We start from the raw sequence: 13,312 nt of genomic DNA, 5'->3' as shown, positions 1-13,312 counted from the left end.
TGTCAAAAACCAGCCGGCAGAGTCCCCAATCATTCGAGTCCCTGGCGTTTGTTTTTTTCTGAAGGCTTTCTTCATTGTAACCGGCCCCTGATGGTAATTGGCTGAATCAGATTTAACAATGCAATCAGATAAACAGTTGTGGCAGCTGCTGCCATGGCAACTTCGCCGTCCTCACCCTCCCCGAGCGCGCCCCTTCCCCACCCCTCCTCCGCCGCCTGCTTTCCTCCAGTAAGTGCACACTCGCTAGTGGTCCGTACAGGCGGCCGGGTTTAATGGCAGAGCTGTTTTCTTTCCAAACTGTGCAAAATGATGAACGAAGATGCAGCTCAGAAAAGCGACAGTGGAGAGAAGTTCAATGGCAGTAGTCAGAGAAGGAAAAAACCCAAAAAGGTAAATTGCTGCCGTATAGAGATGTGTGTGTGTGTTTGTGTAAGAGTGTAATATTAGGCTGTAGAAACCGCGGAGCGTTATGAGTAACTAGAGACTATAACCGTGCCAAGCATTGCATTTTAAAGGGCAGGTGCAAGCTGCTGCTTTTTGAGGACAGGAAAGGAGCTGGGATTCATAATGGGCAGGTTGACTGGAGCATGATGAGCAGCGCAGAGTTAAGGTGTGTTCGGCATATGGATTACTGAGGACTGCGGCCGCAGATAGATGCTTCTGGTAGTAACTGGGTACAGAGAGAGTCATTTTGTTTTTAGAATGGCTGAGTTCTTTAGAAAGGAATGGGTTAAGCAAGGTGTATTGTGGAGCAGAAGGAAGATTTGGGGCCAGATGTGTTTGCTCCGTGGTGATCTTGAGATGGCTGGACAGCGAATGCCTTTTGGTTCTGTGCTAGGTGTATTCTTCCTAAGGAGAAAAGACTGTTGTGACAGGAGAAATTTGATCCCCACCATGATATTTCTTTGATTTGCTTAGCTCCTCTGCAGTTTTCCCAGACATTAATGTGATAGCTCTTTCATTGATTAACATAAACAGCTAACAGTGTTATGGGGTACGGGGTGTCGGGCACACAGAGCCATATGCAGGATTTCTTACCCTGGCATGCGTTCCCACATCTGTGATTATCATGGAAATGATACCAGTGAGAAACAGTGGGAAAAGATGCAAACTATTCGGCCCCACCCAATGCCAGCACTTCTTTCTTTATGGCCTGACTCCTGGTAAACTGTTGCAGCCTCACAGAGCTCTTTGAGCTCCACCTCTGACAGAGAGGCCTTTTAAATAAAGTCTCCTAAAATCCTTTATTTCCTGAGTCAATAATACGGGCAGGATCTGTGATTCTAATGTAAATGGATTCCAGTGCTAGATGGTTTAGGGTTTTGAATGAGCAGATTAAAAAAATAGGTATCTTGAAGAAATGAATATTTTTTTATTTTAATAATGTTGAAATTGCATGGTGTTTGAAGTGATAGATCCCTGATGTACTAAATGTCTCATGATCTAAAAAAATTCAAAACCTCTGATATCAAAAGATCACTGTATAAGCAAGCAAGGGATTAGTATATTTGTACAATACCATGTAATTTGATAAAAATAAGCATGCTCACCTATGACAGTTTTTAGATAATAGCATGAAGATAATGATGCAATCTGATAAAGGCAAAAGGATAATTCAGGGCAGGCAGGAACATTGATAGAATATCCTTTTGTACTTAAGGATTCTGGATACCCCAGCCCTTGAGGTCATTTTTATAGTGTTAGCTAATTGATCAACATTAAAAGAAAACAATTAGAAAAGAGAAAGAAAGCTAGAGAGAGGGAAAAGGAAAAAGGGAATTTTTGCTTGCATTCACAATATCATTCCAAAATCCTCTTAATTTCTCTCTGAAGGGCCTGGCCTATATTAGAAACAATATACTCAGAACTATTAAAGGGTTGGAGAATGTATCTCAAGGAGATTTTAAGCTCTGAGTGATGATACTAAATTCACACAACCAAAGCCATCTTAAAGTGTCTGAGGGGATAGAGGAGACAAAATCATCATATGTGATAACTATAATATTTTTAAAATTCCATTTTCTCAAACATATTTACTTTAAGAATAAATTCTCTTCCACACTTAAGGTCAAAATAATAGCAACTGATAGCAAGCTTTGAATGTGTGTGTGTTTGTACATACATTAATAGGCATATATTAAATGAGCTGTTAAGATAGTGAATTTTGAGTATTAAAAGTAATTTCATCTAAAAAGAACACATACACACGCATAAACATCCTTCAGTTTGGCAAATCAGACATAAGTGGGTTTGAATCTTAATTCTTTAATATTGTGCTTGTAGCCTATCACTTAATATCTCTGATCCAGGTCCTCATTTGTAAGATGTGAATAATCGTGAATACTTTTTGGTATTTTGTGAGGGTTAAAAATAATGTGTTTAGTATTGTTTGAGCAGTAGTTAATATATTGTTGACAGTAACTTTTAGGTGTTGTTGCTGTTCCCTTAAGTGGGAATTATTTATTGGAATAAAGCATGTAGAAGGAAAGTCTATATATAGAGACTATAGAGATTATTTTAGAGAAAGGCATAATATACTATTGGTACTTTGCAAAGGCTCATAGTCATTTTTCAAAATGTCACAAATTATATGTTAAAATTGGAAACTTGATTTCATACAAATTATTGAGATTTACATAAATGTACCCTAGGTCTTCAGAGTTATGCTTCACATCTTTTGCCCAGCAGACAACTTTAATTTCATATTTAGAAACTTCTAAATTGTCCAAGCCAGAAAACACCAGTCATCCCTCTCTTGCTAAATTCAACAGACCATTAAATGTGCTTTGATGAGGAAATAATAATCAAGAGATAAGCATCCCTAATAAGGATGAAATCTGAGAAAAGCAGGAATTGGAGTGAAGTCAATGTCGTCTATCACTTTAATTCAATCGTCTGCTTTCTACTAGAGGTTTCTATTGAATCCTCCATAGGATTCTGTGCAGCATCCAGGATTATGGACCACCAGGCTCACTGTGGCCTGGGTGTTGATCTAATATGTTGAATCTTAGTTTTTGGAAATATGCCTCTTCCTCAAGTAAATATTTAGCAGATGAGCACAATTCACCTGTTTATTCTACACCTCACAAAAGTAACTCTTCTGAGGGTCAGAACTAAAGGCTCCTCTGCCACAAAACCCACCATGTGAGAAAATAAGCTCAAGGAGTTTATTTTGTGTTAGAATTTTAGTGAGTATCTGGAAGACAGGAATTCTTTTAGCTTTTGTTAAGAATGTCTGTTCTGGCTTCAGTCATTGCGTTTATCGGTGCTCTCCTGCAAAGCCCCCCAGGAGCACACGTGTGGTTTGGTGTGTTGGGATTACAGGCCATTGCACTGAGGGTGGATGCTCATCGTGAGGAGCTGAGTGAGAAATGACTCATTAGATTTGGGCTTTGAATGAGTGATCTTGGGGAGGGTCCAAGAAAACAAGGACTCACTCTGGGTTGGGTGTTCTCAGGAAGCAGGGTCAGTTTTATGATTGTGTATCCCAGTAAATCTTAGCTCTAGGAGAGCAGACTAAAGTGGAATCAGTAAAGAAGTGGCAGTCTCTCAGAAGTCTGGACTTTTGTGGCTTGGACAGTATTCATGTTTTGTCTGTGTTTAGACATGATAAGAGAGTGGTGTCATTTTTGTCCCTCTCCATCATGGTCACATAGTGGCCTGGTCTGATGATGGGATGCTCTCTGAAATTATTTATGTTCAACAGTAGAACACTAAGGTCAAACTGATAGGAACAGACCAGTTCCTGGATGTCAGTAGCTTTTTCTCAAGCTGTACACAAAGATACTTTTGGAGAGAGAGACAGATGTATTTATTATTTGCTGTTCCTTAGTGTCCAAAGAAAATAAATCAGATAGTGTTTTTGCCAGAGTATTCATAGAAACTTTCATTTAATGCTCCTTCAAAATAATTTCCTTAAGGCCCAATTATTTCACACAAATATCAGTAAATATTAGCTAAGGCACAGATTTGGGATTGATGTTCTAGTGAGAACATTCTAGTGAGAATGGAGAAGAGGATAGAGAACTGCTGGAATTCTCACCTGGTATCCTGAACGAAAAGGAAGCCCTGACACTAGTGTGATGTATCAGGGTGAGTGTTCAGCCTGTTCTAAATCCCAACCAACTCTATAAAAATTTCTTATCCCAGATAATATTTTGGCAGATTAGATGAAAAGAATCCAAGACCATATTTGTGTGCAGCATCCCACACTTTTCAATTCTGTGTCAGTGACATGACAATGGATTTGCCCTGAAAGAGGCTGCAGGAGCCTTAGATAATTTGCATAAATGATAACAGAAATGCCCAGACATCAATCACGTGTGGCAGAGCCATCTGAAGCCACTAGGTTTGGTAAGTTCTTCTAAAACAAGTAAATAATTAAATGGCTTTATAATTATTTTCCTTGTTTGGGGAAATGAATATAAAGATGAAGTTAAAATATAAATATGTACTGTTGTTTTTAACAGAGTAGTAATAAAATGGCTTTGTATGTATCTTATATTCATTTAAACAATTTTGACTTGGGCCATTATTTGAGAATATTCATGAGCATTGCAACATTATTTTGATTTAATATAATTTTATTGCTGTTTACTTGCCACTGCCTAAATGGGGAGATGAATGTAGTGCCAGATATATGGTGGAAATACTGCACCATTGAAATGTGAATGACAGACCTAGTGAAAGGTTTATTTTTATAGCAGCCACAGCAAGTATGACTTTTTTAGTGGAATCAGGTAGCAGATCCAATGTTTGGGTGTTGGATCTGGCAGTTGTCTGGCAGTCAAATTAGTTTTGATTTCAGTTAGTGCCTTATCTTTTTCAACCAGGACTAGAAAGGCTTCAATGTATAATTCTCCCAGAATAATACCCCATTTCTTCAATTTTCCAAAAATTTATGATTTACCCTTTATTTTACATTAGTTTATAATCCAAAACAGTGTGTGTTGCTGCAAGACAGCAATTCCCCATCAGTGAAGGTATTTATAATGGCCATCTGTCAGAGATGATGGAAGTATTTTTACTGGATGGAAAAATCCATTGCAACTTGATATTCCATGATTTTCTTTCTTTATCTGTCACTCGTTTCCATTTCTTTGGACTCACCTTCATGACACTTATTTTTTTTCCACTGCTAATTTCATATGCAATAACTAGAAAATTAATCCTAAAATGTCCTTTTTAGAGTAAAGTGCTGTCTGCTGACTGCAACTACCAGAATTACCTGGGTTGCCTACTAAAAGAATAGAATTCTTAGGATCCACTTTAGGTCTGCTCAATCATTTTTGGTGAGTTTTGACAGGCGTCCCACTCTTTTTGATATGTGCTGGAGTTTAGAACCATTGCTTTAGAATGTGGTCAGCAACCATGAAGCTGAGTTCCTTTAGAAAGAAGAATCTCTGGTTTCAGTTACATATTTTAAATTGCTTCTTGGCTATTACATTTGTTTCTTTTAAGTCTAAATGGCAATAGTAACGATACAAGAGGAGAAAGCATTTTTCTCCTATTATATTCTTATTCTACATCTAAAACCTAGAATGCTTCACATACACCATATCATTTAATCTTCACAATAACTCCTATCGAATACTGTTATCCCAGTTTTATTGATTAGCAACTGGAGACTCGGAAGCTTTATATAGAGATGGTGATGGAGAAATGATGGACATTTTTCCCACTAATCAAGAAGTGACATATTTTGAACCATTTCTCGCATGCAAACCAGATGCTAAGTTATTCTATGCTAAGCTATTCCTGTGTCTCTAGCAAAGCTTCTAAGCTATCTATAGTTTCATCTTCTGCTAAGATATCCTCCAGATTTTTCCCCCCAATGTTACTTCCTATCTTTCATCAGTTGATCACGGTTTCCAAAATGCCTACTCTAATCCCTGGAAATAATATGTAAAGAGGATATTTTTCCTGACTCTCTGAAATATTCTTCTAAGCAGGACTTCTTTTTCTATTCATTTTGCTTCCATTACATCTTGTGGCATATTTGTATAGATGTCTCTTTCAGTTTACACAGAAATGTACTGGACTTTGAAAATCCACAAAAATGAATGGAACAACAAAAAAAGTAAACAGGTATCTTGATGTGGTTTAGGTGTGTTAAATTAAGCTAGCATAAAAAGTTGATCCTACTGTCATAATTTGAGTTCTAATTATTCTTTTGAGGAACTTGTTAGCGTGATATTCTTAGTAATTGTCCTGTAGAAGACTCTTCTTCATGTACTCTTTTACAAAGTGTTTGAGGTTTCTTTTTCCTTCTTGATAAAGTTTCTAAAGAGACAAGTGATTGCATATTGAAATAGAATTAAGATCTTTAATCTGCATTTGTTAGAACATACTAAATTATAAATGAGTCTACAGTTGTATTTCTTTCCTGCTTGCATTCTGTAGTAGCAGAAACAAAATCACTATTTTTATCTTAGTTGGCACTGACCAGATTCATCACAGCAAATAAATTTACCATCTCAATTTCCTTTTACTTTGGAAAGTCAGAGTTGGGATTGCTACCAAATGAAACAATTTTTTGATAGAAAAAAATCTTTTATATACTTGAGACCAAGTAAATATGATAGGGCATTTCTTTGAAATCCATTAATGCCTTCCAACCCTTCAGCGAGGGTGAATTGTTTAAAGCTGGTGGTGGTGGTGGTTTAGTCTTTAAGTCATGTCTAACTCTTGTGACCCCATAGACTGTAGCCCACCAGGCTTCTCTGTCCATGGGATTTTCAAAGCAAGAATACTGGAGGGGATTGTCATTTCCTTCTCCAGGAGCTCTTCTCAACCCAAAGATCGAACCCGTGTCTCCTGCATTGCAGGCAGATTTTTTTACCTCTGAACCACCAGGAAAGGAGACAGTAAGAAATGTTCTAGTTAATGATACACCTGAATCTAGAGGGTAAGCTTATGCTTAGCTACCAGACCTGTTTTTGTTTTTTCCTCCTGGTAGCTCATAGACAACTATCATCTTCTACCCACTAATTTGTGTTTGTGCTCATTAAGACAAAGACCTTGATTTCTAACATTTACTTAACGAGCTTCAATTTCTAAGAATCAACTTGTTTAACTCAGCTTAATTTAGATGTTTCTCCCTTATGCATAGGAAAGTTGCTTTAATTCAACAATGGTTTGCTAGGTGTATAGTCCTGCGAGAGCTGCTGTGGTATTCCTAAACTGAAAGTCAATGCTTGGTACCCTTACTTTGAGTTTATAATCTGGTTGAGCAGACATTTCTATTGAAAACTAAGCCATTTGGAGAAATATTATGAATATTATGTATAACCTATGTTATAATAATTATTATGTTGTACATTGCCAAAAATTAATTCTGTAAGAGCCTGGAGGAGAGCAAGAGATCAGTGTGATTTTGTTAAAACACTAAGCCATATGAGTGGATGAGCAATAGACCTAAGCCTTGAATTTCAACGAATACTTCAGTATGAAGGAACACAGGCAATCAGATGGAGCAACTTCAGCCATATAATTTCAAGTTACATTGAAGACTAAGAAACTGTTGAGACATTTATTGTAGCTCACAGCTATAAACTTGGTGAGTGAACTCTCGCTGTTGCATCCTGATGCTCTGAGCCTTGGTCAGTTCTAGGCTTGCATTTTGGAATCCATTTTCTTTGAGGAATTTTACTGTGTCCTTCTCTTATATATCTCTAGTCACTTATTTATGAAGGCCTTGCCTCATATATATTTATATTTATACATTATTTCTATAGTCAATAGTAAATTCCAATAAATAAACATGAGAACATTTTTATAAATTATCCAAATTATCAGTCTCTGCCTTTACTTTAAGAGATACTGATATGGTTAACTCAGGACTGTAACTACCTAGAACACTTATACAGGAATTTCTAAGATTTTACATATTAGCTGAAAATGGCTTTTCTTATTTGGTTGTTATTATATCTGTTGTGCGTTAGCCTGCTTTGTGTATTGGCATGCTTTTCAATTCTCCCCACGTAGCTAGGTCCTGTTGTATTTTCAGATCTTTGAATATGAAATTCATGACTTTTTCCTTTGTTCCCACTTACATGGTCTGTCTACAGGTTTCTGCCCTTGGTCTTTGTCCATCTTCACTGGCAGGCAGAGTGACTCATGGCCAATTATTTTGCCTCTAGCTGCCTTGGACTTTCTATCCATAAAATAAGGACAATAATAGCTACTGCCACTTCAAAGAACACTTAAGGTTTGAAGAGGAAGAAGTAAGGGAGTATTTTAGAAGTAAAACTATGAAGACAGAAATAAGTGCTAGGATCTGTGTGGATTTTGCAAGTTTGAATAAGTTAAAAATGAAACGTGGACCATTCTAGATTGTTCTACCAAGTTCTAGTATGTGATACCTTTTTATAAGTATTTTAATGTAATCATTTATTGTCATGCTGATCTTTAGCAACAAATATCTCTGGCAAATTGAACCAGTTTAGGTGAGGGTGTTCTAACTTTTAAAAAATTATTGAAAGTTTTAAAAAAGCAAAACCTTATGAGAACTATGTATGAGAACTTTGGTATTTTCTGTGTCAGGGTTTCAGTTCTGTTTTCATAAAATGTGTTTCCCTAAAGATTCCTTTTCCTAGGTGTTCTAAATATTTGCCCTGATTTGAGAGGGTGTGGTGGCGAGTTGCCCTCCTCTCTTATTTTACAACATTCTCTCATCGTAATCATTGCACAGAGAGGTGGCAACAGACCTAGAAACCAATATTCTAAAATGAAAATCAGGAAGAAAAAAAAACTAGAACAAGTGCAGACACTTTATATTCAGTAATTTAGAGATACCATTAGAACTACCCATCCTATTGGCTTATTAAAATGAGTATGAGTATCTGTTTTATTTAACTCACATCCAATGAAATCTGTGTTAGATGTGTTTCACCTGCTACAATTGTATAGTATTTTCCATGTAAGGCACAATAAATCATTTCAGTGCCCTCTTAAATCAGTCAGATTCAAAAGACAAGATCTACATAGGAATTTGGTATGCATATGTTATCATGAACTGTAGTAGTATAGTACAGTTAACGATTGTGTATGCAACTGAGGCTTAGCATGTCTTATCATTTATCATCATTTGTGTAGAAAAGTTGTTCCAAAGCTTGCATTTAAATGGTCAGTGAATAGACTTTATAAGTAGCCTATAGGAATCAGTTCTGTTCTGCCTCAGCATGAAGATGAGAGGGCTATCACATATGCATTTGTATGAGTTATTCCTCTGTCCCAGGACTTTGACGTGGCAGTATGCCACAGTTTGTTCATTGCTGGGGCACACAGCATGTACTGGGAATGTGTGCCTGTGACAGTGCTGAGGCAGATTGGTCATATTCAGGGTTGTGATGTTTCTTCTAAATCTCCTGAAGAAAGCTGATATGACCTTCAGTATGATTGTCAGCTTCCCATCCTCTGTAGAAAGTCAAGGTGCTGCTCTTCCCTGATAATGCTTTATCCTATGTAGCACAGGTAAGGAGAAGGATGGAGGGATTGTCCCGTGGCCTCTTCCAGCCGTATCAGAAGACATGCATCAGAATTTGTAGATTCAGCAGGATACAGTAAATTTGCATCTAGAGTTTATCTGCACAGCAGGTTTGTGTGTGTGTGTGTGTTTCAAGGTACTATAATTGTTTGTTCATTTTGAACAAGTAAATCTGATATTAGAATAGAATCTACATTACGGAGTTTACCCTCTAGTTCTAGCAAAGGGATTTGGTTCTCCCAGGACAACATACAGAACAAAATGAAACAAGTGACAGGGATAAAATAAAATACATATGTAAAATTCTTTTTGGATGGTTTTGTATCTGTACTTTGTGAATTCCAAAATTGGCAACAGTTTGCTCATAGCCCATAATTTATAGTAGTGATTAGGAAAAGTCTTAATGTAAATTACCCATTTATTTTAATAAATTTAGACTATTTTGAAAACCGTATTTGAGTAACATTAATAAAATGCGAGTAATACATTAGTCTAAGACTCTGAATAAGTCCATGTACTGGGCTTAAGCCTTTGACTGTGTAGATTATGACCAACGGTGGAAAGTTCTTAGAGAGATGGAAATACCAGGCCATCTTACCTGTCTCCTGAGAAACCTGTATGCAGGTCAAAAAGCAACAGTTAGAACCCTGTGTGGAACAACTGATGGGTTCAAGGTTGAGAAAGGAGCAGACGGGGCTGTCTGCTGTCGCCCTGTTTGTTTAACCTGTACGCTGAGCATGTCATGAGAAATGCCGGCTGGGTGAGTCACAAGCTGGAATCAAGGCAGGCGGGAGAAACAGCAGCAACCTCAGATATGGGGATGATACCACTCTAATGGCAGCAAGTGAAGAGGAACTGAGGAGCCTCCTGATGAGGGTGAAGGAGGAGAGTGAAAGAGCCTGTTTAAGACTAACTATTAAAAAAACTAAGACCGTAGCATCTGACCCCATTGCTGCTGCTGCTGCTAAGTCGCTTCAGTCGTGTCCGACTCTCTGTGACCCCATAGACTGCCGCCCACCAGGCTCCCCCGACTCTGGGATTCTCTAGGCAAGAGAACTGAAGTGGGTTGCCATTTCCTTCTCCAATGCATGAAAGTGAAAGTGAAGTCACTCAGTCATGTCCGACTCTTAGCGACCCCATGGACTGCAGCCTACCAGGCTTCTCTGTCCATGGGATTTTCCAGGCGAGAGTACTGGAGTGGGTTGCCATTGCCTTCTCTGTCTGATCCCATTACTGCATGGCAAATAGAAAGGGAAAGGTTGGATGATGATTGGAGGATGAGATGGCTGAATAACATCACCAATGCAATGAACATGAACTTGGGCAAACTTTGGGAGATGCTGAGGGGTAGGGAGGCTTGGTCTGCTGCAGTCCATGGGGTTGCAAAGAGTCAGACACGACTTGGCGACTGAACAACAGCATTAACGACACTGGGGTTTTAGGATTAATAGTGACTGAGTTTTGGTTTGAATTGCTCACCTATTTAGGGCATAGTGCTAATCTAGCCACTTTATCCCACACAGACCAATTATCTGTAGTTGCCGAGGTCCAGCCCCGGCAGGACCAGGAATACCCAAGGGATGAGTGGCGTCAGCGAGGAAGACAGACAGACAGACAGACACACACACAGAAGGTTGAGTAGAAGAGGTAGCTTTTTTTTTTTTATTTTTAGGACAGCTCAGTTTTTATAGAATGAACGTTATCTCCCCCTTAAGTCACCACGTATTACATCAGATACTGGTTTGTGCTTCTGTCAATATTTTTTTTTTTCATGTTTTTCTCCTGTGCATTCATCTAGAACGTTTCTGATTACAGGGTTTATTCTTAAATGTCCCGTACATAGTCTTCTTGCCTCAATGGCCTAACATTCTCACTCTAACAAAAACAAGGTTCCACAAATCTCAGGTATAGTGTGAATTCTTTGGACAATAAAACAATAGATGGGAAGGGTCACAGTAACATGTTTGACATTTCTGAGAATAGTACCATGAGAAAAACCTGATATTTTTCTTTATCTGAAACCACAAAATCTCAATTTACAATGATCAACTATTAAGCAGCAAAACACCTCTATTAATAGTGAGATAATGGCAGTGAAGCTGGTTAATATAAGTCTTCTATTGAAATCCTATGTACCCCATTTTTCTAATTTTACAAAAATACTCATAATATCCCATGTTGTTTAAAGAAAGGGAAACAATGAACAAATAGCAGCAAGGAAATAGCAATAGTGAAAACCGTTTCAACTAAAGCAGTATATCTAAATCTAAATGCCTCTACTCTTTTCTATTCTAGAACATTATAATCTTTTAAGCAAGCAGCCAAACTATACCTGTGGCCTTTTCTTTTTTGACTTGATGTTTATGGTCGTGTCCTGAGCCAGAGCAATCATGAGCATTTCCAAAAAGGCTTGGACTTTTCCAGCGAGGTCTTATTACTATATATTATATTTCCAAAAATTAATAGAAAGCCAAACAACAGTAAGACAGAAGGAAGAAAGGGACATACCGGGCCCCCAGGACAACCTCAAGGGGAAGAGCTGCCTTGCAGGTTCCTTTCTCCTCCCGGCGGCTCCGCAGGGGACATATTGGGCCCCCAGGGCAGCCCTGTGTAAGGAAGAGCTGCCTTGCAGGTTCCTCTCTGGTCCCATGACCTTGTCATGGACTGGGCGCATGCCGGCGCTCCCGACATGTAGTCTCAAACCTTGGACTTCATTCTTAACCTTAAAGAGTAGTTGACTGAAGGGAGGCAGAGATGGAGGATACTGCTAGATGTGTGTAAATCCAAATCCATTACCCAACATGTCTTAAGAAATGGATATTCTGTTGACACATTTATATATCAGTATTCGTCCCTAATTACTTTCTCCTCAATAAAAAAACAGTTCTATCTTTTGTAGAGGATCCATATGAGGAGTAAGTCCTCTTTGATTTATGATGTTTGCCTGTCAATTAATTATGCTTGTTTGAATAAATTATGCTTTTTCCAATAAACTGAGCCATTTAATAATAGAAAAAATATTCATTAAGAAAAATAGTTCACCTCATTGTAACATTTTACAAGAATAAATAAAAAGCAATAATTAAAAGTACTGAGAGCTTATCATAGTATTAGGTGCCAGCCATTGTGCTGAGTTCTGCATAGATTAATTTTCTCTTCACAATTATTCGATGAGTGGGTGACCATATAATCTTCATATTAAAGATGAGTAGCTATCCCAGATGTAACCCCAGGTCAAACCTACCATTTTGCCCATCTCCAAAACCCCGTCATAAGCTGATAGAACAGTTTAAATAATTAAGACAGGACCAAAGAATGAAAGAAATAAAGTTTTTTTTATGTGCAAAACCCATTGTTACCAATATGCCTTCACTGATTGGCCAATGAATCAAAAAAGCTATTTTGATTAATTTTTTTTCAAAAATAGTTCAAAATAAAAATATAAATCCAAATAGGAAAATGTTTTTTATGTTGTTGTTGACTAAAATCATCAAAAGCTTTCATAATATCCAAGCCAGATGTGAATGCTTAGTCTTTGCACTGGAACACTGAAGAATGAAGCTTTATCCATTGGTGTTTCCATCTGTGCTTCAGCTATTTTAGGCAAATGACTGATACCATTAACACAGCCTCTCCAATATAAGGAGGAATTTGTTAGTGAGTTTCTGTTGCTTGTCCTAATTTGAAAGGTCACTAATCTATCATGGGTTCCATAATCTCGTTACACAGCAGGGACCTCTTTCCAGTTGTTAAAGGATCAGTAGGAGTGATTGCCCTATTACATGGGGCCAATCAAGCATTTGTCTCCTGGCCATGGAGTAACCT

The 13,312-nt window shown here is 37.9% G+C and overlaps 1 protein-coding gene across 1 annotated transcript in view; it reads left to right on the top strand.

The window, feature by feature from the left end:
* Positions 1 to 254: 254 nt before the first annotated feature.
* The window catches only part of ANK2 (ankyrin 2), a 346,470-nt gene continuing 333,412 nt past the window's right edge, over positions 255 to 13,312 (top strand). The window contains exon 1 of the mRNA XM_061164158.1: positions 255 to 390. Coding sequence (XP_061020141.1) covers positions 307 to 390 — 84 coding nt within the window. The 5' untranslated portion in view covers positions 255 to 306. The remainder of the gene's footprint in view (positions 391 to 13,312) is intronic.

Source organism: Dama dama, chromosome 17, assembly GCF_033118175.1.
Source record: "Dama dama isolate Ldn47 chromosome 17, ASM3311817v1, whole genome shotgun sequence".
NCBI lineage: Eukaryota > Metazoa > Chordata > Mammalia > Artiodactyla > Cervidae > Dama > Dama dama.
Note: the sequence above shows the minus strand (reverse complement) of the source record. Positions and strands in the feature narration are given on the sequence as shown.